Consider the following 19392-nt stretch of genomic DNA (forward strand, 5'->3'; position numbering starts at 1 on the left):
TTCCTGATCTTAGAGGAAAAGCCTTCAGTTTTTTACCATCGAGTATCATGTTTACTGTGGGCTTTTCATATATGGCCTTTACTATATGGAGGTAATTTCTTTCTATTCCTTCTTTGTTGTTTTGTTTGTTTTTTTTTTATTTTTTATTTTTTATAAACGTATAATGTATTTTTATCCCCAGGGGTACAGGTATGTGAATCGCCAGGTTTACACACTTCACAGCACTCACCATAGCACGTACCTTCCCCAATGTCCATAACCCCACCCCCCTCTCCCGACTCCCCTCCCTCCAGCAACCCTCAGTTTGTTTTGTGAGATTAAGAGTCACTTATGGTTTGTTTCCCTCCCGATCCCATCTTGTTTCATTTATTCTTCTCCTACCCCCCTAACCCCCCATGTTGCATCTCCACTTCCTCATATCAGGGAGATCATATGATAGTTGTCTTTCTCCGATTGACTTATTTCACTGAGCATGATACCCTCTAGTTCCATCCACGTCGTTGCAAATGGCAAGATTTCATTTCTTCTGATGGCTGCATAGTATTCCATTGTGTATATATACCACCTCTTCTTTATCCATTCATCTATTGATGGACATCTAGGTTCTTTCCATAGTTTGGCTATTGTAGACATTGCTGCTATAAACATTCAGGTGCATGTGCCCCTTTGGATCACTACGTTTGTATCTTTAGGGTAAATACCCAGTAGTACAGTTGCTGGGTCATAGGGTAGTTCTATTTTCAACTTTTTAAGGAACCTCCATGCTGTTTTCCAGAGTAGTTGCACCAGCTTGCATTCCCACCAACGGTGTAGGAGGGTTCCCTTTTCTCCACATCCTCGCCAGCATCTGTCGTTTCCTGACTTGTTAATTTTAGCCATTCTGACTGGTATGAGGTGATATCTCATTGTGGTTTTGATTTGTATTTCCCTGATGCCGAGTGATGTGGAGCACTTTTCCATGTGTCTGTTGGCCATCTGGATGTCTTCTTTGCAGAAATGTCTGTTCATGTCTTCTGCCCATTTCTTGATTGAATTATTTGTTCTTTGGGTGTTGAGTTTGCTAAGCTCTTTATAGATTTTGGACACTAGCCCTTTATCTGATATGTCGTTTGCAAATATCTTCTCCCATTCTGTCAGTTATCTTTTGGTTTTGTTAACTGTTTCCTTTGCTGTGCAAAAGCTTTTGATCTTGATGAAATTCCAATAGTTCATTTTTGCCCTTGCTTCCTTTGCCTTTGGCGATGTTCCCAGGAAGACGTTGCTGTGGCTGAGGTCGAAGAGGTTGCTGCCTGTGTTCTCCTCAAGGATTTTGATGGATTCCTTTCTCACATTGAGGTCCTTCATCCATTTTGAGTCTATTTTCATGCGTGGTGTAAGGAAATGGTCCACTTTCATTTTTCTGCATGTGGCCATCCAATTTTCCCAACACCATTTATTGAAGAGGCTGTCTTTTTTTCATTGGACATTCTTTCCTGCTTTGTCGAAGATTAGTTGACCATAGAGTTGAGGATCTATTTCTGGGCTCTCTATTCTGTTCCATTGATCTATGTGTCAGTTTTTGTGCCAGTACCATGCTGTCTTGATGATGACAGCTTTGTAATAGAGCTTGAAGTCCGGAATTGTGATGCCACCAACTTTGGCTTTCTTTTTCAATATTCCTTTGGCTATTCGAGGTCTTTTCTGCTTCCATGTAAATTTTAGGATTATTTGTTCCATTTCTTTGAAAAAAAATGGGTGGGATTTTGATAGGGATTGCATTAAATGTGTAGATTGCTTTAGGTAGCATAGACATTTTCATAATATTTGTTCTTCCAATCCAGGAGCATGGAACATTTTTCCATTTCTTTGTGTCTTCTTCAACTTCATTCATGAGTACTTTATAGTTTTCTGAGTATAGATTCTTAGCCTCTTTGGTTAGGTTTATTTCTAGGTATCTTATGGTTTGGGTGCAATTGTAAATGGGATTGACTCCTTAATTTCTCTTTCTTCTGTCTTGTTGTTGATGTAGAGAAATGCAACTGATTTCTGTGCATTGATTTTATATCCTGACACTTTACTAAATTCCTGTACAAGTTCTAACAGTTTTGGAGTGGAGTCTTTTGGGTTTTCCACATATAGTATCATATCATCTGCGAAGAGTGATAGTTTGACTTCTTCTTTGCTGATTTGGATGCCTTTAATTTCTTTTTGTTGTCTGATTGCTGAGGTTAGGACTTCTAGTACTGTGTTGAATAGCAGTGGTGATAATGGACATCCCTGCTGTGTTCCTGACCTTAGTGGAAAAGCTTTCAGTTTTTCTCCATTGAGAATGATATTTGCGGTGGATTTTTCATAGATGGCTTTGATAATATTGAGGTATGTGCCCTGTATCCCTACACTTTGAAGAGTTTTCATCAGGAAGGGATGCTGTACTTTGTCAAATGCTTTTTCAGCATCTATTGAGAGTATCATATGGTTCTTGTTCTTTCTTTTATTAATGTGTTGTATCACATTGATTGATTTGCAGATGTTGAACCAAACTTGCAGCCCTGGAATAAATCCCACTTGGTCGTGGTGAATAATCCTTTTAATGTACTGTCAAATCCTATTGGCTAGTATTTTGGTGAGAATTTTTGCATCTGTGTTCATCAAGGATATTGGTCTGTAATTCTCTTTTTTGGTGGGATCCTTGTCTGGTTTTGGGATCAAGGTGATGCTGGCCTCATAAAATGAGCTTGGAAGTTTTCCTTCCATTTCTATTTTTTGGAACAGTTTCAGGAGAATAGGAATTAGTTCTTCTTTAAATGTTTGGTAGAATTCCCCTGGGAAGCCGTCTGGCCCTGGGCTTTTGTTTGTTTGGAGATTTTTGATGACTGTTTCAATCTCCTTACTGGTTATGGGTCTGTTCAGGTTTTCTATTTCTTCCTGGTTCAGTTGTGGTAGTTTATATGTCTCTAGAAATACATCCATTTCTTCCAGATTGTCAAATTTGTTGGCGTAGAGTTGCTCATAGTATGTTCTTAAAATTGTTTGTATTTCTTTGGTGTTGGTTGTGATCTCTCCTCTTTCATTCATGATTTTATTTATTTGCGTCCTTTCTCTTTTCTTTTTGATAAGTCTGGCCAGGGGTTTATCAATCTTACTAATTCTTTCAAAGAACCAGCTCCTAGTTTCATTGATTTGTTCTATTGTTTTTTTGGTTTCTATTTCATTGATTTCTGCTCTGATCTTTATGATTTCTCTTCTCCTGCTGGGTTTAGGCTTTCTTTCTTGTTCTTTCTCCAGCTCCTTTAGCTGTAGGGTTAGGTTGTGTATTGGAGACCTTTCTTGTTTCTTGAGAAAGGCTTGTACCGCTATATATTTTCCTCTCAGGACTGCTTTTGCTGTGTCCCACAGATTCAGAACCGTTGTGTTTTCATTATCATTTGTTTCCATGAATTTTTTCAATTCTTCTTTAATTTCCTGGTTGACCCATTCATTCTTTAGAAGGATGCTGTTTAGTCTCCATGTATTTGGGTTCTTTCCAACTTTCCTCTTGTGATTGAGTTCTAGTTTCAGAGCATTGTGGTCTGAAAATATGCAGGGAATGATCCCAATCTTTTGATACCGGTTGAGACCTGATTTATGACCCAGGATGTGATCTATTCTGGAGAATGTTCCATGTGCACTAGAGAAGAATGTGTATTCTGTTGCTTTGGGATGAAATGTTCTGAATGTATCTGTGATGTCCATCTGGTCCAGTGTGTCATTTAAGGCCTTTATTTTCTTGTTGATCTTTTGCTTGGATGATCTGTCCATTTCAGTGAAGGGGGTGTTAAAGTCCCCTACTATTATTGTATTATTGTTGATGTGTTTCTTTGATTTTGTATTAATTGGTTTATGTAGTTGGCTGCTCCCATGTTAGAGGCATAGATATTTAAAATTATTAGATCTTCTTGTTGGACAGACCCTTTAAGTATGATATAGTGTCCTTCCTCATCTCTTATTATAGTCTTTCGCTTAAAATCTAATTGATCTGGGGCACCTGGGTGGCTCAGTGGGTTAAAGCCTCTGCCTTCAGCTCAGGTCATGATCCCAGGGTCCTGGGATCGAGCCCCGCATCAGGCTCTCTGCTCAGCGGGGAGCCTGCTTTCCTTCCTCTCTCTCTGCCTGCCTCTCTGCCTACTTGTGATCTCTGTCTGTCAAATAAATAAATAAAATCTTAAAAAAAAAATCTAATTGATCTGATATAAGGATTGCCACCCCAGCTTTCTTCTGATGTCCATTAGCATGGTAAATTGTTTTCCACCCCCTCACTTTAAATCTGGAGGTGTCTTCGGGTCTAAAATGAGTTTCTTGTAGGCAACATATTGATGGGTTTTGTTTTTTTTTTCCATTCTGATACCCTGTGTCTTTTGATTGGGGCATTTAGCCCATTAACATTCAGGGTAACTATTGAGAGATATGAATTTAGTGCCATTCTATTGCCTGTAAGGTGACTGTTACTGTATATTGTCTCTGTTCCTTTCTGATCTACTACTTTTAGGCTCTCTCTTTGCTTAGAAGACCCCTTTCAATATTTCCTGTAGAGCTGGTTTGGTGTTTGCAAATTCTTTCAGTTTTTGTTTGTCCTGGAAGCTTTTTATCTCTCCTTCTATTTTCAATGATCGTCTAGCTGGATATAGTATTCTTGGCTGCATGTTTTTCTCGTTTAGTGCTCTGAATATCTCATGCGAGTTCTTTCTGGCCTGCCAGGTCTTTGTGGATAAGTTTGCTGCCAATCTAATATTTTTACCATTGTATGTTACAGACTTCTTTTCCCGGGCTGCTTTCAGGATTTTCTCTTTGTCACTAAGACTTGTAAATTTTACTATTAGGTGATCGGGTGTGGACCTATTCTTGTTGATTTTGAGGGGGGGTTCTCTGCACCTCCTGGATTTTGATGCTTGTTCCCATTGCCATATTAGGGAAATTCTCTCCAATAATTCTCTCCAATATACCTTCTGCTCTCCTCTCTCTTTCTTCTTCTTCTGGAATCCCGATTATTCTAATGCTGTTTCATCTTATGGTGTCACTTATCTCTCGAATTCTCCCCTCATGGTCCAGTAGCTGTTTGTCTCTCTTTTGCTCAGCTGCTTTATTCTCTGTCATTTGGTCTTCTATATCACTAATTCTTTCTTCTGCCTCATTTATCCTACCAGTAAGAGCCTCCATTTTTTATTGCACCTCATTAATAGCTTTTTTATTTCAACTTGGTTAGATTTTAGTTCTTTTATTTCTCCAGAAAGGGCTTTTATCTCTCCAAAGAGGGTTTCTCTAATATCTTCCATGCCTTTTTCGAGCCCAGCTAGAACCTTGAGAATCGTCATTCTGAACTCTAGATCTGACATATTACCAATGTCTGTATTGATTAGATCCCTAGCCTTTGGTACTGCCTCTTGTTCTTTTTTTTGTGGTGAGTTTTTCCACCTTGTCATTTTGTCCAGATAAGAGTATATGAAGGAGCAAATAAAATACTAAAAGGGTGGCAAAGACCCCAGGAAAATGCACTTTAACCAAATCAAAAGAGACCCCAAATCGTTGTGGGGGGAGGGGATAAAAAGAAGTTAAGAAAAAAAATATATAAAAAAAGAAAACAAATAAAGAAAAAATATAAAAAAGAAAAATATATAGATATTAGACAAACTAGTTTAAAAACATTAAAAAAGGAAAGGGTAAAAGTTAAAAAAAATTTAGCAGAAGAAAAAAATAATTAAATTTAAAAAAATTTAAATTAACCGCAAGACTAACGTATTATGGGGAGAAAGCCATGAGTTCCGTGCTTTGCTTTCTCCTCCTCTGGAATTCCGCTGCTCTCCTTGGTAGGTGAACTTGGTTTTGGCTGGATTTCTTGTTGATCTTCTGGGGGAGGGGCATGTTGTAGTGATTCTCAAGTGTCTTTGCCCCAGGCAGAATTGCACCGCCCTTATCAGGGGCCAGGCTAAGTAATCTGCTTGGGTTCGCTTTTGGGAGCTTTTGTTCCCTGAACGCTTTCCGTAGAGTTCTGAAGGAGGGGAATGAAAATGGCGGCCTCCCAGTCTCCGACCCGGAGGAGCCGAGAGCTTGGGGCCCCACTCCTCAGTGTGCCCTCAGAGAAAAGCGCCCAATTACTCCCGTCTCCCTGGCTTCTGGCCGCGCTCCGAGCTCACCCAGCCTGCGACTGAGCTGAGAGCTCACTCCTCGGCTCTGTCTCTGTAGCCGGCTTCCCCAGTCTAATACCTGTGAGCTCTGTGACACTCAGATACCCCCGATCCTTCGTGACCCTGCGGGATCTGGGGTCACACTGACCCCGTGTGGGCTTCTCCCCGTTTAGCCTCTGGAGCGATGTCCCTCCGTGGAGCAGACTTTTAAAAGTCCTGATTTAGTGCTCCATTGCTCCGCTGCTTGCCGGGAGCTGGCCCCTCCCCCCCGCCGTCTATCTTCCCATCGCTTTGGATTCACTTCTCCGCCGGTCCTACCTTTCAGAAAGTGGTCGATTTTCTGTTTCTAGAATTGCTGTTCTTCTTCTCTTCGATCTCCCGTTATATTTGTATGTGTTTGCAATGGTTTGATAAGCTATCTAGCTGATCTCCTGCTACCTGATGTAGTCTTAGCCTGCTACTTCTCTGCCATCTTGACTCCTCCTCCTGTTGTTGAGTATTTTTATCATGAAAGGGCATTGAAGTTTGTCAAATGCTTTTTCTGCATCAGTTGAAGTGATCATGTGGTTTTGTTCTTCATTCTGTTAATGCAGTGTTTTACATTGATTGACTTTCAAGTCTTGAACTATCCTCACATTCCAGGAATAAGCCTCACTTGGTCATGTCACATAAACCTTTAAATGTGCTGATGAATTTGATCTGCTAGTATCTAAGTGGGATTTTTGTATCAGTCTTCATCAGAAATATAAGTCTGTAGTTTTCTTGCAGTATCTCTCGCTGACTTTGGTATCAGAGTAATGCTGCCCTCATCCAATGACTTTGGAAGTGTTCTCTTCAGTTTTTTGGAAAATTGAGGAGGATTGGTCTTACTACTTCTTTAAGGGTTTTTCTTAGAATTTTCCTGTAAGCCATCTGGTCCTGAGTTTTTCTGGGAGGAGGTTTTTGATTGTTGATTCAGTCTCCTTACTGATTATGTGTCTGTTCAGATTTTCTATTTCTTCATGATTCAGTCTTGATAAATTGTATGTTTCTAGGAATTTATCCATTCTAAATTATCCAGTTTGTTGGTGTATAATTGTTCATATAACTTCTTATAACGTCTTCTCTTTCATTTCTGATTTTACTTATTTGAATCTTATCTTTTTTTTTAATCTAGCTAAGATTTTTTCAGTCTTGTTGACATTTTCAAAAAACCAACTCTTATTTTGTTAAATTTTTTCTATTGTTTTTCTTTTCTCGGTTTCATTTATTTATGGTCTACTTACTTCTTTCCTGCTGCTAACATATGGTTTAGTTTGTTCTTCATTTTCCAGTTCCTTGAGGTGTAAAATTGGATTGTTGATTTCTTTGAATTTTTTAAAACAAGATCTCTTTTTATCTCAATGCAGTAAGATATTTGCTTTTCTTTTTAAAAAATTAGCACTTTAAAAATTTTAATTTACTTGGAATTAATTTTTGTACGAAAACAAAGTGAGGATCTTATTATATCTCTTTTTATAGATTAGCCCAGTTGTCTAAACTATCATCAAATAGTTAATCTTTTCTCAACTGATTTGAAAGGTAACTTCTGTCATATGCCAAATTCCTGTACATGCCTGGGAGTCTGTTTCTATTCCTATTTCTCTTCATTCAGTTCCGTTTGTCTGGTTGCCTCCCTCTAAATCAAAATAAAAAATCTTAAAGGCTATGATTTTTGAGAGGTGAGATCTTTCTCCTCTTCACGTTTATCCTACCATTCTCTCTTCCTTTCATCTGACTCTTCACTGTATTCTTTATTCTTGGTCTTTCATTCCTCCATATGCATTCTGTAATTGAATTTATAAATTAATCCAGAAATAACTGTGATCTTTGGATACTGAATCTTCCTATCAACTAATGAGCATAAATGAATATTCATACTTTCCCATGTATTTAGTTATCATTTATTTCCTTTGATAATATTTTATAACTTTCTATGTAATGCTTTATACTTACATTATTAGATTCATTTCCATTAACTTCATTTATTCCTATCTAAAAAATTAGAATATTTATGTTTTTTGGGGCAACACATAGGAATGTTTTTGATCTTATACATAGGAATGTTGCTGAATTCATTTTCCACTAATTTACAGATCCAGTTGGATTTTTTATGTAAATGACTATATTAAGAGAAAAAATCAGAACCATCTTGTTACTAACGATGGTTTTATGTCTTTGTGATCCTCATTATCTTTATTTTGTGTGTGTTTGTGGGTCAGTGGTTTGGTTTGGCTTTATTGTTCTGTCTACGTTCATTTGTACATACTCTTGCTTTTTACTTTAAGGCTATATGTCTTGGGTTTTACAATTTAGTATAGTATTTACTCTAGGTTTTTTGATAGATGAATTATATTGTTAGTTTCTAGTTGTTTATTGATATAAGTAAATTCTTATGCTTTTTCTCTTTAATCACCTATGTAATTTATATTAATAGGATTTGTTGTTGAGTGTTAAACCATCTTTTAATTCTTGGAACAAACTACTTTCAGTGTTGTTGTTGTTGTTTTACACTTTGCTAGATTTTGTTTGCTGGTATTTTATTTAGGATTCTATTGTCAAGTTGACCTGTAATTTTCTTTTCTAATATTACATTTTTCTGATTTTGATATCAAGCTTATACTAACATTATGAAATGAATTTAGAATCATATATGTACAGTGCCCAGCTAGCTCAGTCGGTAGAGCATGAGACTCTTAGAATCATATATGTAGATAGAAATCCTGTTCCTCTGAATATTTCCTCTTAATGCACCTCTATAACTATCAGGGTGTTTATTTTTTCCCACCTCCTAGGTGAGTGTGAGTAGCTTTTCAAATGCTTATTTAATTCCTTAAAAATATTTATAATAATATTTAAGTTTTCAGTTTCTTCTTGAGTCAATTTTGGTAAGTTATATTTTTATAGAAAATGTTACATTTTTTCTTTTTAAATTCTTTGGCATCATGTTCATAGAATTCGCTTATTTTTAAATACTGTGAGGGTAAGAATGTTTCCTTTTATATTATTAATATTATTGATCTGTAACTTTCCTCTTTTTTTCTCTTGGTCAGTTTGCTAGATATTTGCCTATTAGTCTTTTCTAAGAAACGGTCTTTTCTCAAGCTTCTCATTTTTTCTATTTCTTTGCTGATGTTCCATTATTACTTTGGTTTTTTGACATTTTGAGTTTTTCTTTCATATGCTTTTTCTAAACTTTCAAGTTGGACCTCCAGCTCGGTAACAATCTTTTCATTTTTAATGAAACTGAATTTTAACAACAGCTTTAGAGATACCTCACAAGTTCTGATATATGGCATGTTTACTATTATTCTAATAGTACAATATTCATTGTGTTTTTTCTTTGGGCCATGAATTATTTAGAAATGGGTTTTTAGGTTCTCAAATAGATAGGATTTTTTGGGTATCTTTTCGTAAATGAGTTCTAATTTTATTGCTTTCTGTTTGGAGAGCAAACTGTATACGATCTTATTTCTGTGGAATTTGAGATTTGCCTTGTGACCTATTATATGGTTGATTTCTGTTAATATGACATGTATGCCTGACAAGAATGTATATTCTCTGTTATATAAGTTTTATATATTCTCATAAACATCATGCAAATCTTCTATAGCTTCACTAATTATTTTCCTGCTTGATTGGTCAGTTATAAAAGAGATTATGTTGAAATGCCCATTACATTTGTGGATTTGTCCCTTTCTTCTTGAAGATCTCTCCATGTTTGCTTTATATAGTTTAAGGCTTTTCAAAAAATGTTGAAAGCATTCAGGTTTGGGATAGTATTATTCCCTAGTGAAATGTTCCTTTTATTATTATGTAATAGTTCTAGCTGATTTCAATAATCCTTTTTGCTGTAACGTTTATTTTCCTGCTATTAATAAAAATACTCCAGCTTTCTGTTGGTTAGTACTAGACTGATATATCTTTTTCCATCTCTTTACTTTCAATATTTCTTTGTCATTATGTTTTAGGTGTGCCTTTTGTAAATAACATATAGCTGGATTTTGTTTTTGATCCAGAGAGTTTCTATCTTTTAACTGGTGAGTTAAAATCTGTGTATTATGATTAATAATATATTTTTACTTATTTCTCTTATCTTGCTATGTGTTTCTCTTTATCACAATTTCTCTTTGCTTTTTCCCCTCCTTTCCTATTTAGATTATTAGGGTTTCTTTATTTCATTTCTCCATAATGGTCTAGAAGTCATATATACTCTTCTATTCTTTTTTTTTTTTTTAAAGATTTTATTTATTTATTTGACAGAGAGAGAGAGATCACAAGTAGGCAGAGAGGCAGGCAGAGAGAGAGGGGGAAGCAGGCTCCCCACTGAGCAGAGAGCCAGATGCGGGGCTCGATCCCAGGACCCTGAGATCATGACCTGAGCTGAAAGCAGAGGCTTAACCCACTGAGCCACCCAGGCACCCCTATACTCTTCTATTCTTTTAGTGGTTATTAACCTGAAGTTTTTAACTTATATGCTGACTTAACAATCATGTCTGTAATTGTCATGACCACTGCAAGAACATGGAATGTTTTAACTTCAATTATCCATCTCATTTTCTATGTTATTGTTACTTATTATTTGATCCCATGTTGTGTTATACTCCCCAAATTAATCATTACTTTGTAATTTTGATTTTAAAATTCAATACTTGTTTAGATTTTCTCACATTTACCTGTTTTCTCTGTTCACTATTGCTTCTTACAACTTAACTCTTTTCTTGTGATTTCAGTTTATTTCTGAAGTACACTCTATAGATGTCTTTTTAACAATGCTTAATGAATAGTAAACACTCTGTCTTAAAATGCCTTTATTTTACATTACATATTTATTGTTAATCTAGCTGTCATAGATAAATCTAGTTATGGGCTGGTTTATCTTTTTATTTTAAAACAAAACATTTGCAAAAACAAAAGCAAAATAAATGTACAGATTAGGGGATTATTATAAGGCAAACTCTTAAAACCATCACTCACATTAAGAAATGGGAATTTCCCATCATGGGTATATTTTTATTTAGTTTGCTTGGGACTTCTGCAGTATTTTCTCAAATATATCTTCTAGTTTGCAGATTCTCTCTTTAGTTGTGTCTATTCTGTTTAATCAGCCTGTTTTTTATTACTATATTTTTTCATTTATATAATTCTATTTGCTTTTTCATATCTCCCTAATCTTTTCTATACTGCTTTGTTATTTTAATGGATATTTTCCTTCCTTTATGTCTTTCATCTTTTACAACATACTCATCTTTTATAGATTGTTGTTCTGGTATTTCAAGTAATCCTTTGTTTGGTGTGAGGAGTCCAGTTCTCATATTTAGAAATGTTCAGACTCCAGGGCTTTGTGTATGTGAACCCTAATCCATCTAGGCTGTGGAGATTTCTCTGGTTGTCATGTGTTCCAGAGTAGCACCATGTTGACCAGATTTTCTCACTTTCCCATACCATGGAGGACTAGAGTAAATTCAGACCCTAAATCTACAAGGGGCACAAGCCTCGGGATTTGATTTCACAAGGGGAGTATTTATGTGTTTGTTTTCTAAGCTAAGGCCCTCCCTTTGTGTAGTTACAGCATAGGTCATATGCCTACCTCACTGGTTTTCTGCACCCTCTTCATGGCTGGCATCTAGGGACTCCCCTTTCTGGTGAGCATAGTCATAGATGACTAGCAGTGCATTATTTACTTCTTTTTAAAAATCAAACATTTCTAGATACTTTTGAGGAGATTTGTCAAAATTAGAATGGGAAAAAATACAGGAGGGAGAAAAAACTTCTCACTAGTAAATTTATATTTAACTTACAAATTTATCCTAAACACATAAGATCAGAATAAAACATTGGCAAATAAACACTAGGCATGATTTAATCTAGTATTTATTGAGAAATGCCTAAGAGTTTGACACTTGAGTTTGTGTTTGGATTCTTCCTTAGAAGGAAACCCATTTTTTGTCCCGTGCTCTCTGACTTTCTCTCTCTAAGAAACACTGAAACCTCCTTGGTCAGCTGATCACTTAAGCACAAGAATACTCTGTATTATCTGCCAGGATAGTGCACACACTCTTGCTTTTACCATTTTTACATTCAAGTAAATTCTTATTTATAATCTTTTAACTCTGTGCTAGCTTTAATCAGTAATGTTGCTTATAACATAGCATGGACTTAAATGCTAAGTAGGTTGATTGCCTTTTCTCCTTGAGAAGACTATTACCATAAAGATATTTTGAACAAATAATAAACAATAGAATTTAGCTGTGTTATCCTAGCCTTTTTATATCATAATTCATAAAATATTACCTAGAAATCTTTCCTGCCCCCACTACTGACCTTCTCCTGTCATACCTCATCAGTTTATCTTCCTGGTACAATTATTTGAAAGGCATTCAGTGTACCCTCCAGATAACATGTGTCTTTCTAGGCAGATAAACACAAATTGAAAAGTAAATTAGAGATATGTTTACAGAAGAAAGATAAACTCTCAGGAATTCAAGGCTGATACACTGTAAGTTAAAACTTAGAGGAAGCAACACTTCCATTGAAGAAGAGGAAGCAGATACAGAATTGCAGGAGGCTAAAATGGCAATGTTTTAAAATAACAGAGAAACTTAAGAAATGCTTTGTTCACTATTACTTCTCAGTAACTGGAATTTCCCAACACTTAGGCTTTGATTTTTCTGTCTCGTGGAATTTCAGTCAAACAAATAATTATTATATTAATGTAGATACTACTTACTCCCTTCTACCACCACCACCCCAAAAAACACATAAAACAAACACAAAACAGAGAACCTAAAGTGAATTAAAAAGGAGCTCAAAAATCACACAGAGAAGGTAGACAATACCTCGTTGAGCATTTAATGTGGTTCTGAGCTTCCCCTCTGTTGAGACAATCAAGAACTGAACCTCCATAGCTCTCATTGTCAGAGAAAGGGAGACATGGGGAGTTGTGGTGACTGTCAAACCTTTCTGGCACTTAATCAATATGATTTGTGTGTTTCCTACCCTCTTTATACTAAACTTATGAATATCTAGTGTTTTAAAGAAGAGAGTACATATTTTCTTGATCCTCGTCTTGTAAAGTTAAATCATTGTCTCATACTTAGAAGGAAATGTGTATGATTTCAAAATGGTTTGACATGGAGCTGCCTATAAATGGAAATGAAAGTTTATATTTGCTAAAAAGACTAGTTTTCTAAATAAATAAAATCTAGAGAAGCAATCAGTCAAAACTCATTATCTTTTTACTCCTAAACCAGTTTGGAGAATTTTTTTTCCAGTATATCTAAACTTGATTTAGGATATAATGTTTTAAAGTTATCTTTTAAAATGAGATCAAATAATTAATACCCTGACTTAATAATTTTCATGTTTCTTTATGTCAGCTACACAGTGATTTTGGCTTATCCCAAAAAAGGCTATTGCATAATGAATAGTATATTAACTAAAGACACTGGTTTTATGAAGTCTGGGGTTTTTTTGAAAAGTAATTTTGTAGTATTTCTTTTTTAATCATTCAGTAAACAGATGAATGCTTCCTAACACACATTTTTTTCTAAGCATGTCTAACAAAGTTAAAAATTATTCATTACTTTTTATGCAGAAATTAAGTGGAATAATTTTATTTAGCTTTAATTTTTCTCATAGTTTAATATAAAATTATGAAATGATGAAGCAGAGAGATAATATTAGATATATGGTTTATATTAGCTATTCAATAACATTATTCTCCCAGGTAACAAAAAAGAAAATTTTCTGCAGATATAAACATAAGTAAATTATTTCTTTTATTTTCTAGAGATAGTAATCTGTCAGCAAATGTAGCACATAAAAAGAGAAAAATTAATCTTAAACCATATTAATTATATGACATATTATATATGTCATATGATACATGACATATATATATAATAACTAAGTAGTTTTAATACATTTGTTACCAAAGTGTTTAAATAAATTCATTATATTTATTGTCTCTGTGCTTAACTTTCCCCTAATAAAGTAAAGGACTTCTACTAATTCATTCTATAACATTGCTAGAGTAGTGTTCTTTACTTTTAAAATTGGTAAATAAGAGGAATGTGTATTTTTCTTAAGACCTGGCTAGTAGAAGAAGAGTAAAATGTAAATTGAAAAGTTTCCTTTAAAGTAATTTTGTAAAATATTTTAATGGAACCAAAGTGCCTTAAAAAGTTTCAGATATAGCCATAAGAATGTATTTTGTATAGGGAATTCCTTTCCCTATTTAATATATCTCTATAATAATTTGGATATTTACTCTCCTTTATTTTATTGGGATGAGTCATATGACACAATTGATTATTTAAAAATTTATTTTTTTAAAATCTGGACCTTTTTAAAGTTCTACAAAAGAGAAACAACTGTTTTTAAGAGACAAGCTTTTTCTAAAATAAAAACAGTTTTGCTCATTATTACTAAATGTATGATTGGCAGTGCCAAACCTAAACAAAATAAGGTGGGAAAAAATACCTTTTGTCATTTTTCATCTTTGGGCTCCCTATTTTTTCTTAGAATTTGGTCTCCTTTTTCCCTTAAGGTTTCCCAATATTTTCCCAATCTTGCCTATCTGGAAATAAAGTCTCAAAAGTATTAAACAGTTCTTGTTACCCTACTAGGACTATTTGAGGTTTTACCAAAAAAAATGGTACAAGAGACCAATAATTGAAAGAAGAAAGTGGATGGATGAATGGATGGTTGGATGGATGGATGGATGGATGGGTAGAGGAGGGATTCAGGCAAAGGAAGTCTTTGGACAGAACACTCACCCAGGACTCACTATGGAGGTGATGATCTGTCCTGGTGAGAAGTCTGTCAAGTAAATTCAAGTAAATTCTACCACTACTTTTCTACTGTGGTGTATCTCAACCACTAACATGTAAAATTGACTTTTTTGTCATTTGTCTGGCTTGAAATCAAATGCCTTTTTGTTTGTTTGACTATTTAAGGCTGAAAGAGCATATTCCTTTTGTGGGACTATTGAATACATGGCTCCGGATATTGTCAGAGGGGGAGATTCAGGCCATGACAAGGTATGTTCTACACTTCCTTATATCTTCATAAAATGTATAATAAGAACCCTAGTTAATAACCCAGTCCAGTATCTTCAACAGAGGCCTCTTTCTGGTATTGTCTTACCTTCATTGTTTTCTCTCCTTTGCTTTGTATACATGAACACATTATGATATCTAGTGTTTTAGAGGAAAAAGACTTTGTTGATTATCTCTTCAAAAGAAATAAGCATTGTAACAATCCTTGGAGAAAGAAAAAAATCCTGCATTCAAGATAGTCCAAGTTTGTTTTCCTAAGCCCTCTAAAAACCTCACTTCCCTTTGTATGTGCCAAGTGAAGACTGTAGAGGAAGCATTGTGAACAGTCTTGTTATAAAATCTAGGTCACCTATTTTTTCTTTCTGTATTAAAGGGTATAGATTCTTTAGTGCCATCTTAGTGGTTTTGCTGTATTAATAATTTTCTCTAAATAAGGAATTTTGGCTATTTTTTGTTCCTCGTCTTCCCCTCTCCCTCATCCCCTTTCAAAATCCCACACATTGAACCCAGATATCTTCAGTGTGGCGAATTGTTGGTCTCCTTACTAATGACTAGTCATATACTTAAAGCCTGTTCTTCAAGTTGGTGTGGTATTGGTTTGAGGCCATATGATTAGGAATCTGATTATTGATCTGTGTCATCTCAACAGCTGGTTTGCAATCCAACAGCAAAACATTCTGAGGGTCCTGACTCTGGTGGCAGTAAGATGGCGTCTATGAATAAAATAATTGAATTGCTGCTTTCATTTGCTTCCTGGTATTCTTGGAAACTGTTTTCTCTAGCAGCTTGATAGGAATTTATAACTTAAAATTTGAAAATTACCTTCTAAGACCTAATGTAACCAATTTTTAGAGATGAAAACCTTATAGAACCTCTTAGAATTCCCATATACCTGAGGCCTGGAATATAGCTAGTCAATAAATACTCTTTCCTGTTCATGGAACAGCTTGATGACTTTGAGTTAATTAAATGTGACAATATATGCAAAGTGCTTATCAGTGGCTCCTGGCTCCACACTCCTTTATGATTGCAGTCGGCCTGATCATGTTTTATGTTATCATTATGTATTTTCTTTAAAATAGTTCTAGGTTCATAAATTTTGTATCAAGTCTCTGAAAACTTTGCCCTGAGATTTGGAAGCAGGGTTAAAAATTTTAGCTTCCAGTTAATATCTTATTGGTATAAGCTTGTGCATTTAGCAGATATTGAAATCTTGGCTTGCCTAATTATAAAAAAACTAATGTCAGGATTCTTTAAATTATATATAATTTGCTATGTTCTTAGTTCAGGTAGCTGCATTTATAAATTGGTTTCCCATTTTGATCTCATTTTATCTTATATTATTTTAAGTCTTCATGTTTCCCACAATTGAAGACTCACATAAATGAAGATATATGTGATAGGTCCTTTAAGAAGAATTGATTTTGGTGGTTATGAAATGTGATACCAATAGATGGGATTTTTTTTTTCATTTTTGTTCTTTGAGTTCAAGGAATTTCATAATTTTGGGGGGGCTAAATAATTAATAAAAATGCTGGGGACACCTGGGTGGCTCAATGGGTTAATAAGCCTCTGCCTTTGGCTCAGGTCATGATCTCAGGGTCCTGGAATCGAGCCCCGCGTCAGGCTCCCTGCGAAGCCTGCTTCCCCCTCTCTCTGCCTGCTGCTCTGCCTACTTGTGATCTATCTATCTCTCTCTCTCTCTCTCTCTCTGTCAAATAAATAAATAAAATCTTTACAAAAAAAAAAAAAACTTTCTAAAAAAAATGCTGAATGCTCCTTTTTCCCCCCCATCATAAGTCTAAAGATTTTATTTAAAATTTTTAAAATTTGGGGCACCTGGGTGGCTCAGTTGGTTAAACGACTGCCTTCAGCTCAGGTCATGATTCCAGAGTCCCAGAATCAAGTCCCGCATCAGACTACCTGCTCAGTGGGGAGTCTCCTCCCTTTGACCCTTTCCTGTCTCATGCTCTCTTTCTCTCTCTCACTCTCAAATAAAAATAAAATCTTTAAAAAATAATAAGTAAATTTTTTAAAATTTATTTAAAATTAAACATTTTTTAAATTAATCAAAATAAAATCATTTCTTAATGATTTAGGAAATAATGAAAATGCCTTTAGCCCCTTGATTGACTTCACTGCATTTAAATTGTGTTCTGAGAATACCCGGATATTTGTTCTCTAAATGTCCTTTTCTTGCATGTGCTTCATTTAATACTCCTTACATAGAAAGCTCTATACAAAATCTTTTTGTTAAAATATTTTTCAAATATATAGTTTTATTCTGTTCATTTTTTTCTTATAAAATATATATTCATAGTCTATAAAATGACATTATTGTTTTATAGGCAGTTGACTGGTGGAGTTTAGGTGTTCTAATGTATGAATTACTAACTGGAGCATCTCCTTTCACTGTCGATGGGGAGAAGAATTCCCAAGCTGAGATATCTAGGTAAGACTTAACAAAATAAAATAAATGTATTGTTTTCTCAAAGAAGCTTATCAAATTGCTGAACTCAAGGCTGGTAGAAAAGATAGTTTTTTAAATGAGGGTAGACAAAATGATTTCCAAGTGGTAAACTTCCATTTATATTCATAGAATGTAGATCTATAACATTTACATTTCTTTCTATTTTATGTGCCCACTTAGATCTTAAGTGTCATAAGGATAGTGTCAAAATTTTTATGTGCTCCAAAGCACTTGATATATTATCTTAACCTAGTACATCATATACTGAGAAGTGTATTTGTTGGACACTTTTTTCCCCACTCTTTATCAAACGTTATTTCTTTGCAAATAAAGAAAAAGTAGTGATATTTTCCACTCATGGATATCTAAGCTCAATAGAAACAAATACCGTAAAATCAGCCTCCTGCAGGTTACCCTAGTAGCACTGTTCTGTTCTGTCTTTTCTTCATAGCAGCCACCACAATTGCAGTGTGACATATGTGTTCATAGTTATTGGATTAATGTCTGTGTGTCCCACTAGATTGTAAGCTCTGAGAGCAAGGGGCATGTCTGGCTTTGATCTTCAGGACTGTCTGCTCCTGTGCCAGCACAGTGCTTACTGTGCAGAATTCAGTAAATATTTTTGGGATGAAATGGATGAATGAACAAATAAACGCACAGTGATAAAACATTATACTAATTACTAGTTATGTTTTTGTCCTGTTTTTACTTGAATTTCATAACTTTGAGAACAGATTTGACATTAAAAATTAAAATTGAGACTTCCACCAAGATGGAATAACAGGGACCGGATTTACTTTCCTGCCTGAAACAATTTTTTAAATGGGCAAAATATATGAAACAGCACTCTCGAAGACATTGAGCATCTAGCAGTGAAGGACAGTGAACACAGAGAGACGGAAAATAAACGAGGTGAGCCCTCTGATTGCCCAGCTTACCGCCTTGAGAGAGTATCCAGGCTGCAGCATAGGGAGGGGAGGCCCAGGCAGAGCTGAGGACACGGAACTGAGTCCAGGAAGACCGGGCAGCTAGGGTTCACAGGGCAGAGTCAGAGAGACGGCCAGAGACTTGCAGAAGGTTCCCCTTGGGTAGTCAGTGAGGTATTGGTAAGCACTCGTGAGTGAGGGAGCTGTTCAGTCTAGTTCAGATGTTATTTCTCTAAACTGATCTGTAGATTGATCACAGTCACGATGCCAGCAGGATGTTTTTGGGTTTTCGTTTCTTTGTTTGTTTGTTTCTGTAGAAGTTGACAACATAAAATTCATAGAGGTATGTAGAAGACATAGAATAGCCAAATCACCTTTGACAAGTAGACCAAAGATGATTTCAGGGCTTATAAGCTACAATAATTAAAACACCGTGGTGTTCATATCGAGATAGACAGTCATCAGTGAACTAGAATAAAGAGTCCAGAAACAGAACCACACAGATATAGACAACTGTGCTGTGTTTTGTTTTGTTTTTACAAAAGTGCAAAGTCAGTTTGGTGGAGAAAAGATAGTCTTTTCAACAAATGCTAGAACCATTGGCTATCATATGGGGAAAAAATGAACTTCAATAAATACTTTGCACTTTATAGAAAAATTAAAAATAGGTCATAGGCCTAAATGTAAAATCTAAAACCACAACATTTCTGGAAGAAAACATAAAGGAAAATCTTTGTGACCTTGGATTAGACAAAGATTTCTTAGACAGGACACAAAAA

General features: G+C 35.2%; 1 protein-coding gene across 1 annotated transcript in view; it reads left to right on the top strand.

The window, feature by feature from the left end:
• RPS6KA5 (ribosomal protein S6 kinase A5) overlaps window positions 1-19392 on the top strand; it is a 180750-nt gene that overhangs the window by 118086 nt on the left and 43272 nt on the right. Inside the window, exons 6-7 of the mRNA XM_080809601.1 lie at window positions 15116-15199; window positions 17566-17669. Coding sequence (XP_080665727.1) covers window positions 15116-15199; window positions 17566-17669 — 188 coding nt within the window. The remainder of the gene's footprint in view (window positions 1-15115; window positions 15200-17565; window positions 17670-19392) is intronic.

The sequence above is a fragment of the Martes martes genome, assembly GCF_963455335.1.
Source record: "Martes martes genome assembly, chromosome: 7".
In the NCBI taxonomy this organism is placed as follows: Eukaryota; Metazoa; Chordata; class Mammalia; order Carnivora; family Mustelidae; genus Martes; species Martes martes.